Here is a 16,466-nt window from a genome sequence, read left to right as displayed (position 1 = left end):
CTCTGCCTTGTGTTTTAAGTGACAATGGGAAATGTACCCGCCGTGGCAAAAGTGTACTCGGTGTTCACAGTGATGCAAGTGCTATGAATGTGGCACCAAAAAGAGGCAGTGGTGGTGACGTAACGGGTGGGGTGGAGGTTAAGGCAAGGTCACCCACCACAGCATGACACTGACCAAGCGGTACTCATTATCCTGTCTCCGACTTAGGGTAGGCAATGGGTCCCCTGACAACAGTGTTTGTGAGCGTCTCAAGTCACTTGAAATTCTCCATCTACGCAGCCGAAAGAGGCCCAAGCAACCACATCGAGACAATTTTAACAAGACGTCGACGCACTGCAATGCATGTAGCGCGGTTGGCACACTTTCATAGTGGGAGCATTCAGGCGACAGGTCTGCTTCATGCGTGGCCTTCACAACCTGAGTTTTTATATGCGGCGTCCCACAAAGGCTTCGGATGGAGACTGTGCTTCCTCATCCTGGTCCGCTGAATGACATGAGTTGCCGCTGGCAATATGTCGACGACTCCACGATTGCTGCGAGACATCCTCAACCTGCTCCAGCCGTAGAACTATCCAAAAATGTCACCTTCAACACAGCTAAAACTGTGGTGATGCACGTCAACCTGAGGGCACACTACACCATACTTCGTCCCATTACCCTTGACCCCGACACTCCAAGTGCTGAAGACGCCCGTGTTTTGGCGTCATGATCGACAAAGAGCTTATCAAGAATGAAGGCCAACGCCACCATGATTAAAGGCCGCCACATACCGCCTCTACATCTCAAGCGGCACAGATCGCTGGCTGTCCCTTCATGGGAGGTAAAAAAAATATTTACAAGATGTCCTTTCCAAACCTCACAGCCACTCATGGTTAAGTTTGAGAGGTTAGAAAGGGCCTGCAGGACCATTCAGGGCACCACCAACACGACCTGTTGGGAGGCGATTCACACCCTGGAGCTGCCAACCCTCCCTGACCACTAACACGTGACCCCCGAGAGGTCTAGGCGACGACTCCTCACATATCACCGCTACTTGAGCCGCCCGCTCCCTCCAGCCTCCCCTTACTATCCAGGACGACGAGGCATCACATCTCAAAACCCATCGGAGCGCGGACTGACAGATAAACATAATTCCATTCACACCATTGTAAATACATACGTATCATCCGCACTCTGAAGCTTCGCAGCGTTTCCACTGTTTAATCCTTAAAAAAATCTCCATAATGCAGCTGACTTAAAACGTAATATCCTCGTTTTTTTATAGTTTTCACTTTATATGTAGATTTACGATTTATATTATTTAGAGACAAGCCTTTACTGTACTTTATTTTATTACATTTATTGTTATATATATATATATATATATATATATATATATATATATATATATATATATATATATATATACATACATATACATTATAAAATATATATATATATATATATACACACACACACACACACACACACACACACACACACACACACACACACACACACACACACATTGATTTTTAGGGCTTTATATCGTCAAAATTCAAATATAATGTGTTGTCGTTGGTGTTTCCTATTTTCAGCGTAGCATAATACTTTGTAATTGGCGTCTGGACTCCTCAGAAGTGTTCTTCCTCTGATGGTGTTCCTCATGGTGTTGCTTTTATTTATTGAGAAGTCTTATGAACTTCATGTTTCTACACGGAGCTGACGTCATCAGCAAGGTTTAGGGGAATGGTGATCTTGAGGTGATTGTAAGATGTACACTTGTACAGTGACACCCAAAAATGTATCCACATTTTGCCTTCTTATTAATGTTGCTTATTATCATGTTGCTGCTGGTACTATTGTTGTTGTTGACGATTTTTCCCATATTTGATGAAATAATCTCATATCTTTTACTTTGTTTTGAGTAATTCGCCAATCCGTACAATCCTAAGACTTTTACTTGAATCTTCTTCCTTGCATGTAAAACTATACTTTGTCCTTGGGCTGACTCTAATTTCCCTTCCTCGGCCTACTTATCCTTCTCGTCTTCTTCCTATCTCACTCCTTATTCTCTCACTGCTCCTCCTCTCACTCCTCTCGCTCCCCATGCCACTCCTCCTCCCCCTCCTCCGCTTTCTCCTCCTCACAGCTCCTCTTCCTTACCTCCTTCACACGCGCACCCTTTCCCCCCTCCTGAGCTTCCGGAACACCCACAGACCCTTTCCCCTTTACAAGTGGCTGGGAGCACACCTTCACCTACTGGCCTCTCCCTCCCCTCCACTCCCTCCCCCTCCCCCGCGCTCCAAGGTGGCTGGCACCCCGCGGCCAATTTGTGTGATGAAGGTGGGTTGGCGCGTCATCGGTCAAGTTCTGACGCTCACTGAAAAGGCGGAGATTACTGCCGCTGCCTCTCATCTGTTCCCTTCACCCCCGCCAGGCGCCTCCTTCCTTCCTTCCTTCCTTCCTCCGTCTGTCCTTCTTTTCTCACTTACTGCCTGCCTTCCTTCTTTTCTTCCTTTCTCTTCACTTCTCTTAGCCTCCGCACTCACACCTGCCGGGCATATCCTCGCTTCCTTCCTTCCTTCCTTCCTTACCTCCCTCTTTCCCTCCGTCTTTCTTTACTCACATATTGCCTCCTTCCCTCTCTCCTTCCTTCCTTTCTTTCTTCCCTCCCTCCCTCCTTCCAACCGTCATTCTTTACTCGTTTACTGCCTTCCTTCCTTCCTTTCTTCCATCCTTGCTTCCCTTCCTCAGTCTACTCACTTAATGCCTTTCATCTTTCCTTTCTTTTTCCCCTTCTCATCGCCTCCCAACTCAACCCTCGCCAGGCAGCTCTCCTTTCTTTCTTTTTCCTTCTCACTTTCTGCCTCCTTTCCTTTCTTCTTTTCTTCCCGGCTCTCTTCACCTCCCCACTTACCTCAGCCTGGCAGCTCTTCCTAATTTCTTTCCTTACTTTCTTTATGAATTTCTGTCCCTCTTTTCCTTCTTCATTTCATTCTTCTTTCCTTCCTTTCTTCCCTTTTCTTCGCTTCCCTTCTCACCCCCGTCAGGCTCCTCCTCGCTTCCTTCCTTCCTCAACCCCCTCCCTCCTTCTTTACTCATCCTCACCTTTCCTTCCTTCCTGTATTTCCTTATCTTCTCTTCCCCACTCATCCACAGTCACGCATTTCTCTTTTCTTCTTTCTCTTTCTTTCTCTTTCAACTTCCTTCTTTCTTCCCTCCTTTATTTATTTCTTCCCTCTCATCTTGGTTACTTCCCTACTCATCCCATTCACCCCAGCCAGGCATCGTTTTTTTCTCTCTCCCCTTTCTTCATTAATTACCTTCCTTCCTTATCTTTCCTCTCTTCCTTCACTTTCTTTATTCATCGGCTTCCTTCCCTCCTTTCATTCTGCCTTCCTTCTTTCATTCTTTTTTTTATTCATTTTTACTTTATTTCCTTCCTATTCTTTTACCCCCAGATCAGCAAGTCTCCCCTCTTCCTTCCAGCCTCTCTCCCTGTCGCCTTTCCTTCCATCCATCTTTTCTTCCTTCCTTCCTTCCTTCCTTCCTTCCTAACCTTACTTCTTACTTGCCTACTTACTCTCCACGCCAAGCCATCTAATTCTATGGTCCCTACTTCTTTTCCATTCCACCCGCCTCCTTCACCATTACCTCCTCCTCCTCCTCCTCCGCCTCCTCCTCCTCTTCTCTGCCATCTTCCTCCTTGTCCTCAGACTTTTTCATTGTCTCACATTCCTCCTCTACCTCTTTTCTGCCTGTCTTCCTCCATTCCACCTCCAATATATCTTGCCCTCTTCTGGTATTTCAAAAGCTGGTCCTGAACGCACACACACACACACACACACACACACACACACACACACACACACACACACACACACACACACACACACACACACACACACACACACACATAATCATTCTCTCTACCGTTTTTAACTCCACATATATTTTTACTTTGACCAGCAGTTTGAGATCTCAGTTATTCTATTTTTAGTCCACTTCGTTTTCCATATTGATTTTACCGTATTCTAAAGTTCCCCCTCCCTCCTCCTCCTCGTCAGTATTTTTCCTCCCCCTTATTCTTATCTCATTCTCATCATCATCATCATTGGCATTATCATCATCATCATCCTCATCATTGGCATTATCATTATCATTATCATTATCTTATACAGCTTCCACCTTTTCATCATCATCCTTTTTTTCTACTCCCTCCATCTGATTCTCCTCCTCCTCCTCCTCCTCCTCCTCCGGCGTGGCTTCCCCAGCAGCTGGCTCCCCACAAACAAAAGGCTCGGCCAAGGGTCATCATACACCTGGCCGGGAGTCTCTTATCCGCCGACCACACCACTCAAGGGGGGTGGGGGAGTGTGTGTGTGTGTGTGTGTGTGTGTGTGTGTCGTTATTTTCTATCATACAGTGTTGAGATTTTGTTTATCTGGGTTCTTGTCTTAGTAACTATTATTATTACTATTATTATTATTATTATTATTATTATTATTATTATTATTATTATTATTATTATGATCATTATTATTATTATCATCACCATTAACAAAATTTTCATTGTTATTTCATGATCTACTTCTCGGCAATATTGATTTACGTAAGTGACATAAACAACTGCAGCGTTTTTTTCCCCAGATTAAAAGTTTTGTTCTACTTTGATGGACAGTAATTAATTTTACTGTACAATATGAATACTTTTAATTGATCGGCACTCGCTGGTCGAGTAGCCCAGTCCAAGGGGCCGGGGTGATGATGGGAGCGAGTCTCTCTCTCTCTCTCCCTGTTGCTTGGATGAAGGCGCTCCCCCGGGCCATGATGTCAATGATTACCTGCAGGAGGTTTATATCCTTCATCGCCTGTGGGCCGGTTGTTAACGATGTATCACTATTTTACTATGTTAGGTTTTCATTGCGCACCCTTACTTTAATATAATGTATCATCTGTTCAGTCTGTTTTTGACAGTGTCCGGCGCCATATGACCTGCAGTTGCTGCGCCATGACCGCTGACCCCAAACAATCACTAAATCAGCCAATACATACCTTTTTGTGAATTTTTGAGAGCTCTTCCCTTATATTGATCATATCTCTTGTATTTCCTTATTTTATCTATTTCTATCACCTTGAAAACCCTGGACACGATACGATACATCATCACCATCATCATCATCATCACGATACAGTACATCATCACCATCATCATCATCATCACGATACAGTACATCATCACCATCATCATCATCATCACGATACAGTACATCATCACCATCATCATCATCATCACGATACAGTACATCATCACCATTATCATCACGGCCCACAAGCCATATCTCACCACCCGTTGAAGCCCCCGCCGAGGTTAGTCTGCCACAGCGTTCACCGCACACCAGTTTTCTACGAAGAGGACCCCGTTTTCTGTGTCCCCTCGGCTGTCTCCCTCTGTCAACACCACCTAGTTTTCCGTGCGGCGCTTCGTCTGCACTGCGGGAAGCTTGCCTGGCCTCCGGGCGTCCTGGGCGAGTGAGGGTTCTCTTGACGTCCAGGACAGGCAGAAAAATAACGAGAGAATAGGATGGAGAAAAGACCGGGTGCTCATTTGCTTCGTTAGTTAAACAATGCACACCTTCACCCCGACCACACGTTCGACTCTGTGAGCGCGTTTTGTGGGGGGGTGGGGAGGTTATACCACTTATATTTTGAGGGGTTACTAGTGAATGTGGTCAGTAATAAAGTGGTTATGTATTTGTACGTCACTGAAGAAGAGGAGTTGAAGGTGAAGGAGGAAGGGAGGGAAGGGAAGGGAAGGGAAGGGAAGGGAGGGAAGGGAAGGAGAGGGAAGGGGTAGGACAGAGGAAAGGTACGAAAAAGAGGCAGAAGAGGAAGTGAACAGCTTTTTGTCTTTTTTTCCGCAGTTAATGAAATTCTGGTTCATGTAAGCGTAGAAATTCATCATTTGAAAAATAATAAGCGACGATTGTTTCAAGTACATTCACATAGATATGAACAACTAATTCCTCTTGTACCTTTAGTTTTATGAATCGTAAATACAGTACGTACATTTTTTTATATAATCCGTGAGTAGCTATTTCTTTAACTATGCCGTAGCTTGCCATGGAAACACCAGGCGGAATAAATGAAGTCCAGAAGAGTAAGAAGAGGAGAATGAGGAGCATATACAATCATACGGCATCCATATTCACTCCTTTATATATAGTGATTATGAGCAGATAGATAAACAGAGAAATAAAACTGGATTGAAAGGATGGAGGAGGTGGAGAAGGGTCTAGTGAAGGATGGGGGTTGGGGGAAGGGGATACCGAAAGGGTTAGAATACTGAAACAGCCAAGATATGGACGAAGTTGGAAAAAGAAATAGGAAAAGTGTTGCGCTGGGTTGGAAGGTGGGTGCGGCGCGTGGGGTGGCATGCGTGACTGGGCAGCGCGATGGACAGAGGCTGAGAATAGAGTGTTTCGCCTTCCCTCTGCCAAGGTATTCATCGTTTACTGAGCAACAGCAAACAAGACCATGATGGGTGCCCGGCGCGGCGCCCAACACCTGCCTCCCCTCACCTGCCCGCCGTGTTGATGTTAGGCGCATACCTTAATTAAGCCGCCCCCTCCCTCCAGTCTTCCTCCTCCGGTACTTACTCTCAACTTATTCTGGTTATTGGTGGAGATGGCGGTGGTGACTGGTGGTAGTGATGTAGTTGTAGTTGTAGCTGATTAATGTTATTATTACTATTATTATTATTATTATTGTTAGTGTTATTATCATCATCATCATAATCATTGTTGTTATCGTAATGACAGTGTAACAGTAATAGTAGTAGTAGTAGTAGTCGTAGTAGTAGTAGTAGTATTGGTGGTGGGGGTGGGGGGGCGTTACTCATAGGAGGAAGGAAGGAAAATATATGTTCCCAGTTATTCAAAGTCTAAAACTATAGACTGATGTTCTCGATGTTAGAACAATAGAATGCGGAAGGTTTTGAAATACTACAGCTTTCAATTTGTCACGCTCTTCGTTTTGAATACATCTCCCTTTAGGACATAATTTGATTGGGATCCAGCATGTGTTACCAAGTTTTTGATACCACCGATGTCCTCCTTACATCCTGCATAAGAGATTTAGTGATTGCCATGATAATTTGTCGGGAGGTCCAGCTTGTCGTGTTTATTCAGGCGTGGATGTTTTTGTTAGAACTATTGCCGTAGGGAAGTACTGCCCGAGTGTAGGTCAGAAGAGTCATCCTCGTTTTGAGCAGGAGAGTGGGAGTGGGTGTGACTGCCATGGTGTCCGGTTAGTAGATTCGACTCTTTGCCCGATGCTTTCATTTGCAGGTATGCTCAACGAATTCCAGGGCTCACGGGACCCGCTCACACTAGTGCTCACGCAAACCTTGCTTTCTTTTGTACATTATTATAGAGATACAGACTCCTACGCATACAGAATGGAATCACTGAGTACCACATAGGACCTTGCTTACTTTTCCGTTTGACATCCCAAGGAGACTAAAGGGAAGTTATAGAAACCTCGTCGTTGAAACATGTTACGTGATTGTCCCGTTTCAGAAATGTACCCTCGTGGATGCTCTTGTGAGGAACGTCTTGGAAATCACAGTAATGCTAGGAAAGTGATGCTTTTTCGCTTCCCCTCCTTTGTATATGTTCATATTATTTATTAATGAGAAAATTATGTGCAAGTATGACTGTAGTATATATGTGTTTCTGTAGTTCTCTCTCTCTCTCTCTCTCTCTCTCTCTCTCTCTCTCTCTCTCTCTCTCTCTCTCTCTCTCTCTCTCTCTCTCTCTCTCTCTCTCTCTCTCTCTCTCTCTCTCTCTCTCTCTCTCTCTCTCTCTCTCTCTCTCTCTCTCTCTCTCTCTCTCTCTCTCTCTCTCTCTCTCTCTCTCTCTCTCTCTCTCTCACACACACACACACACACACACACACACACACACACACACACACACACACACACACACACACACACACACACACACACACACACACACACACACACACACACACACACACACACACACACACACACACACACTGTCGCACCATCCCCGCGGCGTGCCTAAGGTGTGAATGGTCGGGGCAGTGACGGCGGCTTCTCTCCCCCGACAGCAGTGCAACATGAGCGCGGGCCCCGGAAGAGCAAGGCCAAGGACGGGGGTATGGGCGGCCTCGGCATGATCCACCCTGACCACTTCCCGGTGCAGGACTCCTCCAAGGGCCCTCCGCTGCTCTTCCATCCGCCCCCGCTGCCCTCCCTCAAGCCCCACGGTGCCCCCCACATGTTTCATGACGGCATCCTGGCCCCAACGCCCATCCTCATGCCCCACGTGCCCACCTCCCAGCCGCACAGCCTCCTCCACATGCTCTCCGCGGAGAAACTACAGGTATGTCAAAAGGAAGGTAATTACAGGTAAATCATTTTCCGCGAGTCTTGATTACGTGTTTTGGAAGAATCCGACGTAGCATATACCATCCATAATTACACTGCAAACGCTTCTTTTACGTTAAGGCGAACCGAACTTCTTGACTTACCATGTGTTCTTGTTGAAAAGTAGCTTTAGTACTCGAATCTCATTTTGTCTGGTATCTTCAGGAAATCAAAGCGAGAGCTGTAGGTGTGTGTGTGTGTGTGTGTGTGTGTGTGTGTGTGTGTGTGTGTGTGCGAGAGAGAGAGAGAGAGAGAGAGAATCGTCAGTATCTTGCCATAGCACCATACGGTTCAGTGGAGAATAAAGTTGTGTTGCCTTCCCTCCCCAGAACGGCAAGCTGTCCATCAGTAGCGGCGCCGTCAGCAGCATGGCGGAGGTGCCCGTGTCCTTCCCGCAGGCACCCTCGCTGCTCCCCTTCGCCCCCTCGTGGGACATTTTCCAGGTAAGGCTCAGGTGGACGCCTCACGCTACCCTGCCCCTCTTACTTCACCGACCCATCAACAACATCTCTTATCATTTTGCCACTTCAGGCACCATTGTTGAAAACCACCCCATTGTTTCTCTGCTGGTTTTGTTGAGCCAGTTATTTGTTGTAGGGGAGGGGATATGATACAGGCTGTTGTAGGGGCGGGAAATGAGTCAGGCTGTTGTGGGGGCGGGGAATGAGTCAGGCTGTTGTAGGGGCGGGGAATGAGTCAGGCTGTTGTAGGGGCGGGAAATGAGTCAGGCTGTTGTGGGGGCGGGAAATGAGTCAGGCTGTTGTAGGGGCGGGAAATGAGTCAGGCTGTTGTGGGGGCGGGAAATGAGTCAGGCTGTTGTGGGGGCGGGGAATGAGTCAGGTTGGCCCCAGCGACGGAAGGGTTGACCTCTTTATCCCTCCTCCCGCAGGAAACGACGGCCCGGCTGCTCTTCATGATGGTGCGGTGGATCAGGTCGCTGGCGCCCTTCCAGACCCTCTCCCGCACAGACCAGGTCAGGGCCGCCCGCACCCGTGCCTGTTATATCTATTATATCTTTTGTTTAACACGCTTCTTTTATACTTCTGCAGTTTCTACACTCTTCAATACTTTTCGTGTTTAGTTTCTACGCCTTTTCCTTTTGGTTACATATACAGTCTCTCCTCGTCGCTAAAATACTTATTTTTAACATTGTTTTCATAGTTAGTTAGTCCGCACATCTGTTCTACACTTTTTTGTTAATCATACAACTCTACACTCGACGGTACACTTTTAAGTTTTGTTATGGTCTATACACTCATTAAAACACTTCTTCAGTCAGTATTTATATTGTCTCTCCATCTTTTACAACTTCTTCGTTAACCATACAATCTCTACACCCATTAATACATTTGACTTTGTTTCTACTTATTGTCTTTATAAACAAATTTTAGATCAAGCCTCACAAAGCCCTACTGTACGATCATAAAGGCTGTTATCCATTCCTATTCTCCTGAGGCGCGCCGTGTGCTTACCTTAACACATTTTCTATTCTACCTGTACAGTATATACACACACAAGATAAAACAGATTAAGATTCCTTTGCACTCACAATATACAGCAGTCGGGACTAATAGGGAAGCTTAGAGTCAAGGTAAGAGTTTGGATAAAAGTCAGTAAGCACTTTTACGATCATTTATTGGTAACACTTCTGAGGTTTTCCATTGTCGCTCCTAAATCACTCAATAATGGGCTTGTTTGAAGTCAATACGCAGCAGATTACCTCTAAGCTTTCCTATTCCCTCCTAAAGCCGGATTCTTTCTAACCCATACAGTCATTACACGCCAGAATACATGCTCTTAAGCTTTCCTATGCCCACCTAAAGCCTGAATCTTTTTAATCAGTCCTTACGCGCCAGATTACTCCTGCTCTTTCCTATTTCCTTAAAGTTTGAATCTCTTTAACTCATACACTCTATACACGTGAGATTACTCCCAAGCTTTTCCATACGAAGCTTTTTTAACTCACACAGTCTATGCCTGCCAGATTCCTCCTACGCTTTCCCATACAATCTTAAAGCCTGCCATCCAGTCTTAATTCCTCCAAGATTTTCTACTCTCAAGCTCCGCCTTCTCCTTCTCCCCGCCGCCTAACGTCGCCCCCTCCCCGTCCCTCCCTCAGTGCGTGCTGGTGGAGGAGTCGTGGAAGGAGCTGTTCCTGGTCCACCTTGCCCAGTGGTATTTGCCCCTGGACCTCAGCGGCGTCCTGCAGAGCCCCGCCGCCCACTCCAGGTGAGAAAATGCCTCCCAGCCACCTATTCATCTATTTATATTCACGCTTAAATCTATCCATCCATGTCCCTATTGCTCATCCACCATCTTGTACTTATCTATATGTCTGTGTGTGTGTTTCTATAATTGAGGCTTCAGTTTTAAGTGTAGGGAAGAGTTAGATGCAAGGAGAATGATGAAATAGTAGTGGTACGCTGTGTGATGGGACTAGTATGTTGTAGAGGCATAGTGCAAAACAGCCCTAAGGCGTTTGGTGATTGACTGGTACAGTGTTTGCCATCTCTGAGGTCTGTGGTAAGTAGCTGGCACAGTTTGGTGGCTGCCCTGTGAGTGTGGCAGATGACCTATACAGTGTGTGTGTCTCGTTGGTTGCAGGCTGGGGAACGACGAAAGGACGGCCCTGGAGGTGGCCACCATACAGGACGTGTTGCGCCGCTTCCGTCACCTGAGCCCCGACAACACGGAGTGCGGCTGTCTGAAGGCTGTGGTGCTCTTCAAGCCTGGTGAGTTGAGCCTTGCACCCCCCAACCCCTCCCGCTGTAGTCCGTTCTGGCGACTCTGGTAACAGTACAGTGTAGCAACAGCTTCATCACGTCATTCCTTTAGTTCAGGCTGCTGCTCTTGATATTTGTCCTCCACAGGGAATAGAGCATGTAACCGAATTCCCTTTTTTTATCATCAAAACTTTAACACCGATCGATTTTTTACTAGAAATTAAAGACGCTGTCACGATAAACGAATTGCAGGTAAAAGAAAGAAGCATTGTTTTGACCACAGATAAGGAATGCAATAAACTGCTGGTAAACTTTTCTCATCATTCGTTAAAATTGATTTGCAATTACAATAAAGGGAAATAAATACAGAGTCACACTAAGCGGGAAGGAGGTAAAGGAACGAAGATATTGCCATAGAGAAAACATTGTTTTAACAGAGCCTCTGGAGCGGACTAACATAATTGTGCTTGTGGCGTAAGGGTGTCGCCGGGTGACGGTTGCTGGTGTGGTTCTGCTGTAGTATTTATTAACTAATATATCACCCTCCTCTTATTGAAGGTGGCATAGTGTATGGTAGTTGAAAAGATAGTGGTTAATGCTAATGCGGTGATTGCGGCTGCTGTGACTCTTGTGGTGTTAATTAACCATACTAACCCTTACTTATGACAGACATCTTGCATGCTAGTTAAAGCTAACTCAGTAGTCTAGCACTTAGAAAAACTAACATGTTGGACATTGCAATACTCACACACTCTTCTCGATGACCTCCGCCTACCCTGACCCATCCTGATGCCCCTCCCCCTCGCCTCACTCTTCAACACCCCTCTCCCCCTGCTCTCTTTTATTTCGTCCCGTCCCTCCCCGACCCTGCCCCCCACCCTCGCCCCGCCCCTGCCCCCCATTCCCCCCACCTCCCGCACAGACGCGAGCGGGCTGGTGGATGTTCACCCGGTGGAGATGCTGCAGGACCAGGCGCAGTGCATCCTCAGCGACTACATCCGCTCCCGCCTTCCCCGCCAGCCGACGCGCTTCGGCCGGCTGCTGCTGCTGCTGCCGGGGCTCAAAACGGTGCGGGCGACCACTGTGGAGGGACTTTTCTTCAAGGACACGGTCGGGGACACGCCCATCCACCGGCTTGTCCTTGACATGTACACGATGGACACCAAGAACGACAGCATGTAGGTAACCGCTCCGCCATCCTGAGGGAGTGGAGCTGCAGGAGTGGTGTTCAGGGCCTGTGTCTAGCCTGCAAGGAGGACTCGCCACTACAGGACAACTGCAAGCTGGACAGTAAAAACAACCAGAGCAGAGTCTAGGCAACATTCTGCTAACCTGAGGGAGTGTGGCAGCTTCGGTGGATGTCTTGGCTGGAGGTCACACAGAAAATTCACCAGTATACAAAATAAAGGCGTCTTACCATACCCGTGATGCACCGTGGAAGAGCACAGGAATCTTAAACTATGTAATATTAGTCTACTTCAGAGATTTTCGCGCTCAAGACGTTTTGAACCAACGTTTGAAGAATAAAACTGCTCAGCTTTATTATGGATTCCTCAAAGTTAAAAAGCACAGCGACTATAAGCATATGAAGGCACTATCTGGTGGACCTCCGACGCCCCTTACGCTAGCGAGGCCTGCACAGATGCGAGGCCCTGAACGATGACGCCCACGCCCCCATCTCCCTGCAGGTTATAGTAGACCATTTGATGCGCCAAGGGTATGAGTGTGGTTGTTGTGGTGACCAAGAAGGGAATGCGGAAGACTCACTGCCCAGCCACACAACACAACACCTGTTTGTGTGTGTGTGTGTGTGTGTGTGTGTGAGAGAGAGAGAGAGAGAGAGAGAGAGAGAGAGAGTTTTGCTTCCCTTCTGGACGCATCACATCCAGCATCCACAAGATATCGAGCGCTGAAAAGTAAAACGTAAGCAAATTATAACAAACCTTAGGAAGAGCCCGTCGTATCCAAAAGTGATGAGAACGAGTATTTGCTATTAATCTTTACTCGGACTGTCGGATATTCAACTCAAGAGAAACAGAGACCTACGCGGTTCTCTAAATACTCATCCACACGTAAAAGGCTGGACACGAGCAAACACTTGACATGAGAGATTTTAAGTGACGGTCTTGACCTGAAGGCGTCTGCATCGCCGCCTCGTTGTCGAAAGCGGAGTGCTGGACTTTCGAGCAAGACTTTTATACCCTGGAAAGATGTTAGTATGCTCCTTTCCTTCTGTACATATTTAATATTGGCCTGTTTTATGAAAGCATTACAAAAAATCTTATATTGCTGTCCTGATTGCTGTTCATTATCAGTCGCTACGCCGAACATGTCCCTCCCTTCCTGAACGAGATAAGTACTCGCGGCGGGCACACGGGAAGGTCAGGTCTGGGCAGGTGTGTGTCGCTGCGGGTTGTTGATGGCGCAGCTGGAAACACACCTGACCTTGCCTGGTGTGCCTGGTGTGTTGGGGGTGAGGGAGGCAAAGGCTGCATTCCCCTAAGGCAAACTTTTTATATATATTTTTTAGCGAATTTGTTTTAATGTTTACGTTTCATGTTGATATATGCTCGCACTTATTTCTTTCTTTTACTTTCTAAATCGATCGATCTATCCGTCTTTCTCCGCAGCAGCCACCTCCCTCCCCCCTCCCCAGGCGATTCCCCCACCCCCCGCCCGTGACTCCCCCCTCTAGTCATTGAACTCTAGCTAGTACGTCCGACCCCTTATTGTGACTCCCCCTTTCCACCCCTGCCCCCAACATCCCAGCCCCCAGCCCCCTTACACCTGTCCTTAGCACCCCAGTCCTACACCTCAGACTAAATGCCACAATCAACGCCCCTAGTCCTCAGCTTCTAAACACCAGTCCATACACCCCAATACAAACAGCTCCAAACCCCTGTCTCCAACACCGTCGACCTTAACCCCCAGACTCGAAGCTCGCCACCTTTTTTCTACTCCCACACCCAGACTAAGGCCACTACGCCCGTGCTTCCTTGTTTGTTTCCATCCTCCATTTCTTATTCTTTAACCCTCATCTTTCATCCCAAGGCTCCTTTACCCTATTCTTCATTCCCCATTCCCTTTCCTTAATCCCCAGCTCATAAACTTCAATCCGCACTTCATAACTATCTCGTCCCCAGCTTACTTACCCCTACAATCTATGCTCTAGTCCCAACACTGCACCCCCTCACCTCAGCCCCAGCATCCCCGTTCTAAACCAGCTCAGCATCCCTCAGCCACCATATTTTATCTAAGTTTTGAATACCCTGCCCCTATATTCCCTCTACTCACACCTTACACTCATGCTTCCTCCCACACTTAAGCCCCAGTATCCCCGTTCTAAACCACCTCAGCCTCCCTCAGCCACCATATTTTATCTAAGTTTTGAATACCCTGCCCCTATATTCCCCCTGCCCACTGCCCACACCTTACCTTCCTGCTCCCTCCCACACTTCAGCCCCAGCATCCCCAGCCTCCTTTCATCCCAGTCCTTTAACCCAAGCCCCCTACGCCCCCAGCCTCTCCCCCCCCCACACCCTCAGCGGTTTATGTGAATTTTTGTGCCAAAGTTCATGTACATAGTAGAGTTTAAGATAGTACAAAACGACGAAATAGTGTCACATTTCTTGCTTCCATCTTTGTTTTTTTCTTTCTTTCGTTTGCCTTCTCTTTCTTTACTTCTTCCTTTCCTTCCTGTCCTTTCATCAGCCTTCTCCCGTCTGTCCATCTTTATCTGATCTCAAGAGACCATAAATGTTCACATATTTTCATGGTGTATTATTTGTACCCCTTTGATATAACAGAATAATATGTGTGTGTGTGTGTTTGCAATAATTCTTCGCCAGTGCCAACATCATCGTCAACATCTCCAACCACCATCAACATCACTTCTGCCACTACTCTCGCTACTACAACCGCCTAAATAATGACCTCCACTACTAACACGCCTCCGTGGTGCAGTGGTTAGCATCCCTGACTGCGAATCTGCGGGCTATAGCGTATGCTCCCAACTTTACTTAACACTAACACCCATTCCACCAGCACGCTGTCCACCACCACATGCCACTACTCTCACCTTTACATCCATCACAACCACAACAACAACCATAGCAACCATAAAATTAACCCATACGTGCAAAAACTGTCCTATATTCCCATTAATACCACCATCTGCACCTCTTTTCATGCATCTCATCCATCTCTTCCCCTTTATCCCTTTTTATCGTCCTTCCTCAATTTGTTCGAAGGTCAGTGGAGGCGCGGCGCCACATAACCACTATAGTTGGGACGCCATGACTGCTTACCCCAATAAATATATCAATGTAGGTAAGAATAGTAGGATTGTGTTAGTATAAGGCTTACAGCATTTTTCGTGATGGGTCCACTTATGCCAGTTAAAACTGTTGCTTTATTCTTCCTCTACCTGAATATTGTGTGGTCCTCACCTGCCACTTGTCATTTGCATCTCCTTGATAGAGTTATGCGTACCCCAAGTTTCCTACGTGATGGATCGGCCTTGGGCGACTTGAGTCATCGTCGCGATTTTTTTTTTCTTTTACAACAAAGGAGACAGCTCAAGGGCACAAAAAAAAGGAAACAATAATAAAAAAGCCCGCTACTCGCTGCTCCTAAAAAAAGAATCAAAAGAGGTGGCTTGATTTTTAAGTTACGATCAAACCCCTTCCATCCGTTGCATCGCTCACTTCCAGGACCGTATGCGCCGGCCAGGAATACGCGCCTCGCCATGCCTGCAGCCGATCCGGTGACGCACCAGCCATTTCCAACGTTGCTTCTTGCCTCATGCCCTTGATCTTTGGAACTTATCAGGCGAGGGTGTGTGTGTTGCCAGGGACGTTCACTCTTTCAATGTAAGGCAAACCCGAGTCTTGAGTAGGCAGCTGTTTGTATATATCTTGCTATATTCTACTTGTTTTCCCTCGGTGATATGTAGTAGATATACTTATTTATACACTTATTGTTTTATTAAATCGTCATATTTTTGATAACGTACTTTATAATTATGTATATTATCCTCATTTAATTAGTATTTAGTTTGTTTACTCAAGTATTTTATGAAATGTATTACCCTCTCGCTCCCAATAATTTTCTGTATCATCGCCCTCCTTCCACTCCTCTCATTGCTTTCACTTTCATTTTCTCTTGCTCGTGTCTTGGGTGTTTGGGGGCTGATGAACAGGCGGCTTACAGGGTCCACACTCCGCCTTCTCTACCTGATTCGTTTCATATATTATTATTTGTTATTATTATTATTATTATTATTATTATTATTATTATTATTA

General features: G+C 46.5%; 1 protein-coding gene across 2 annotated transcripts in view; it reads left to right on the top strand.

Moving 5' to 3' along the window:
* Positions 1–14,919, top strand: part of LOC127006104 (protein dissatisfaction-like) — a 97,843-nt gene extending 82,924 nt beyond the window's left edge. The window contains exons 4-9 of one of the 2 annotated variants that reach the window (XM_050875612.1): positions 8,125–8,396; positions 8,770–8,883; positions 9,330–9,413; positions 10,560–10,669; positions 11,045–11,172; positions 12,086–14,919. In XM_050875612.1, the coding sequence (XP_050731569.1) occupies positions 8,125–8,396; positions 8,770–8,883; positions 9,330–9,413; positions 10,560–10,669; positions 11,045–11,172; positions 12,086–12,345 (968 nt within the window). In that variant the 3' untranslated portion in view covers positions 12,346–14,919. Of the gene's footprint in view, positions 1–8,121; positions 8,397–8,769; positions 8,884–9,329; positions 9,414–10,559; positions 10,670–11,044; positions 11,173–12,085 lie in introns of both variants that reach the window. The other variant, XM_050875610.1, reaches the window with a different exon arrangement.
* Positions 14,920–16,466: the final 1,547 nt, after the last annotated feature.

The sequence above is a fragment of the Eriocheir sinensis genome, chromosome 32, assembly GCF_024679095.1.
Source record: "Eriocheir sinensis breed Jianghai 21 chromosome 32, ASM2467909v1, whole genome shotgun sequence".
NCBI classification, from domain to species: domain Eukaryota; kingdom Metazoa; phylum Arthropoda; class Malacostraca; order Decapoda; family Varunidae; genus Eriocheir; species Eriocheir sinensis.
This window is presented reverse-complemented; position numbering and strand designations above follow the sequence as displayed.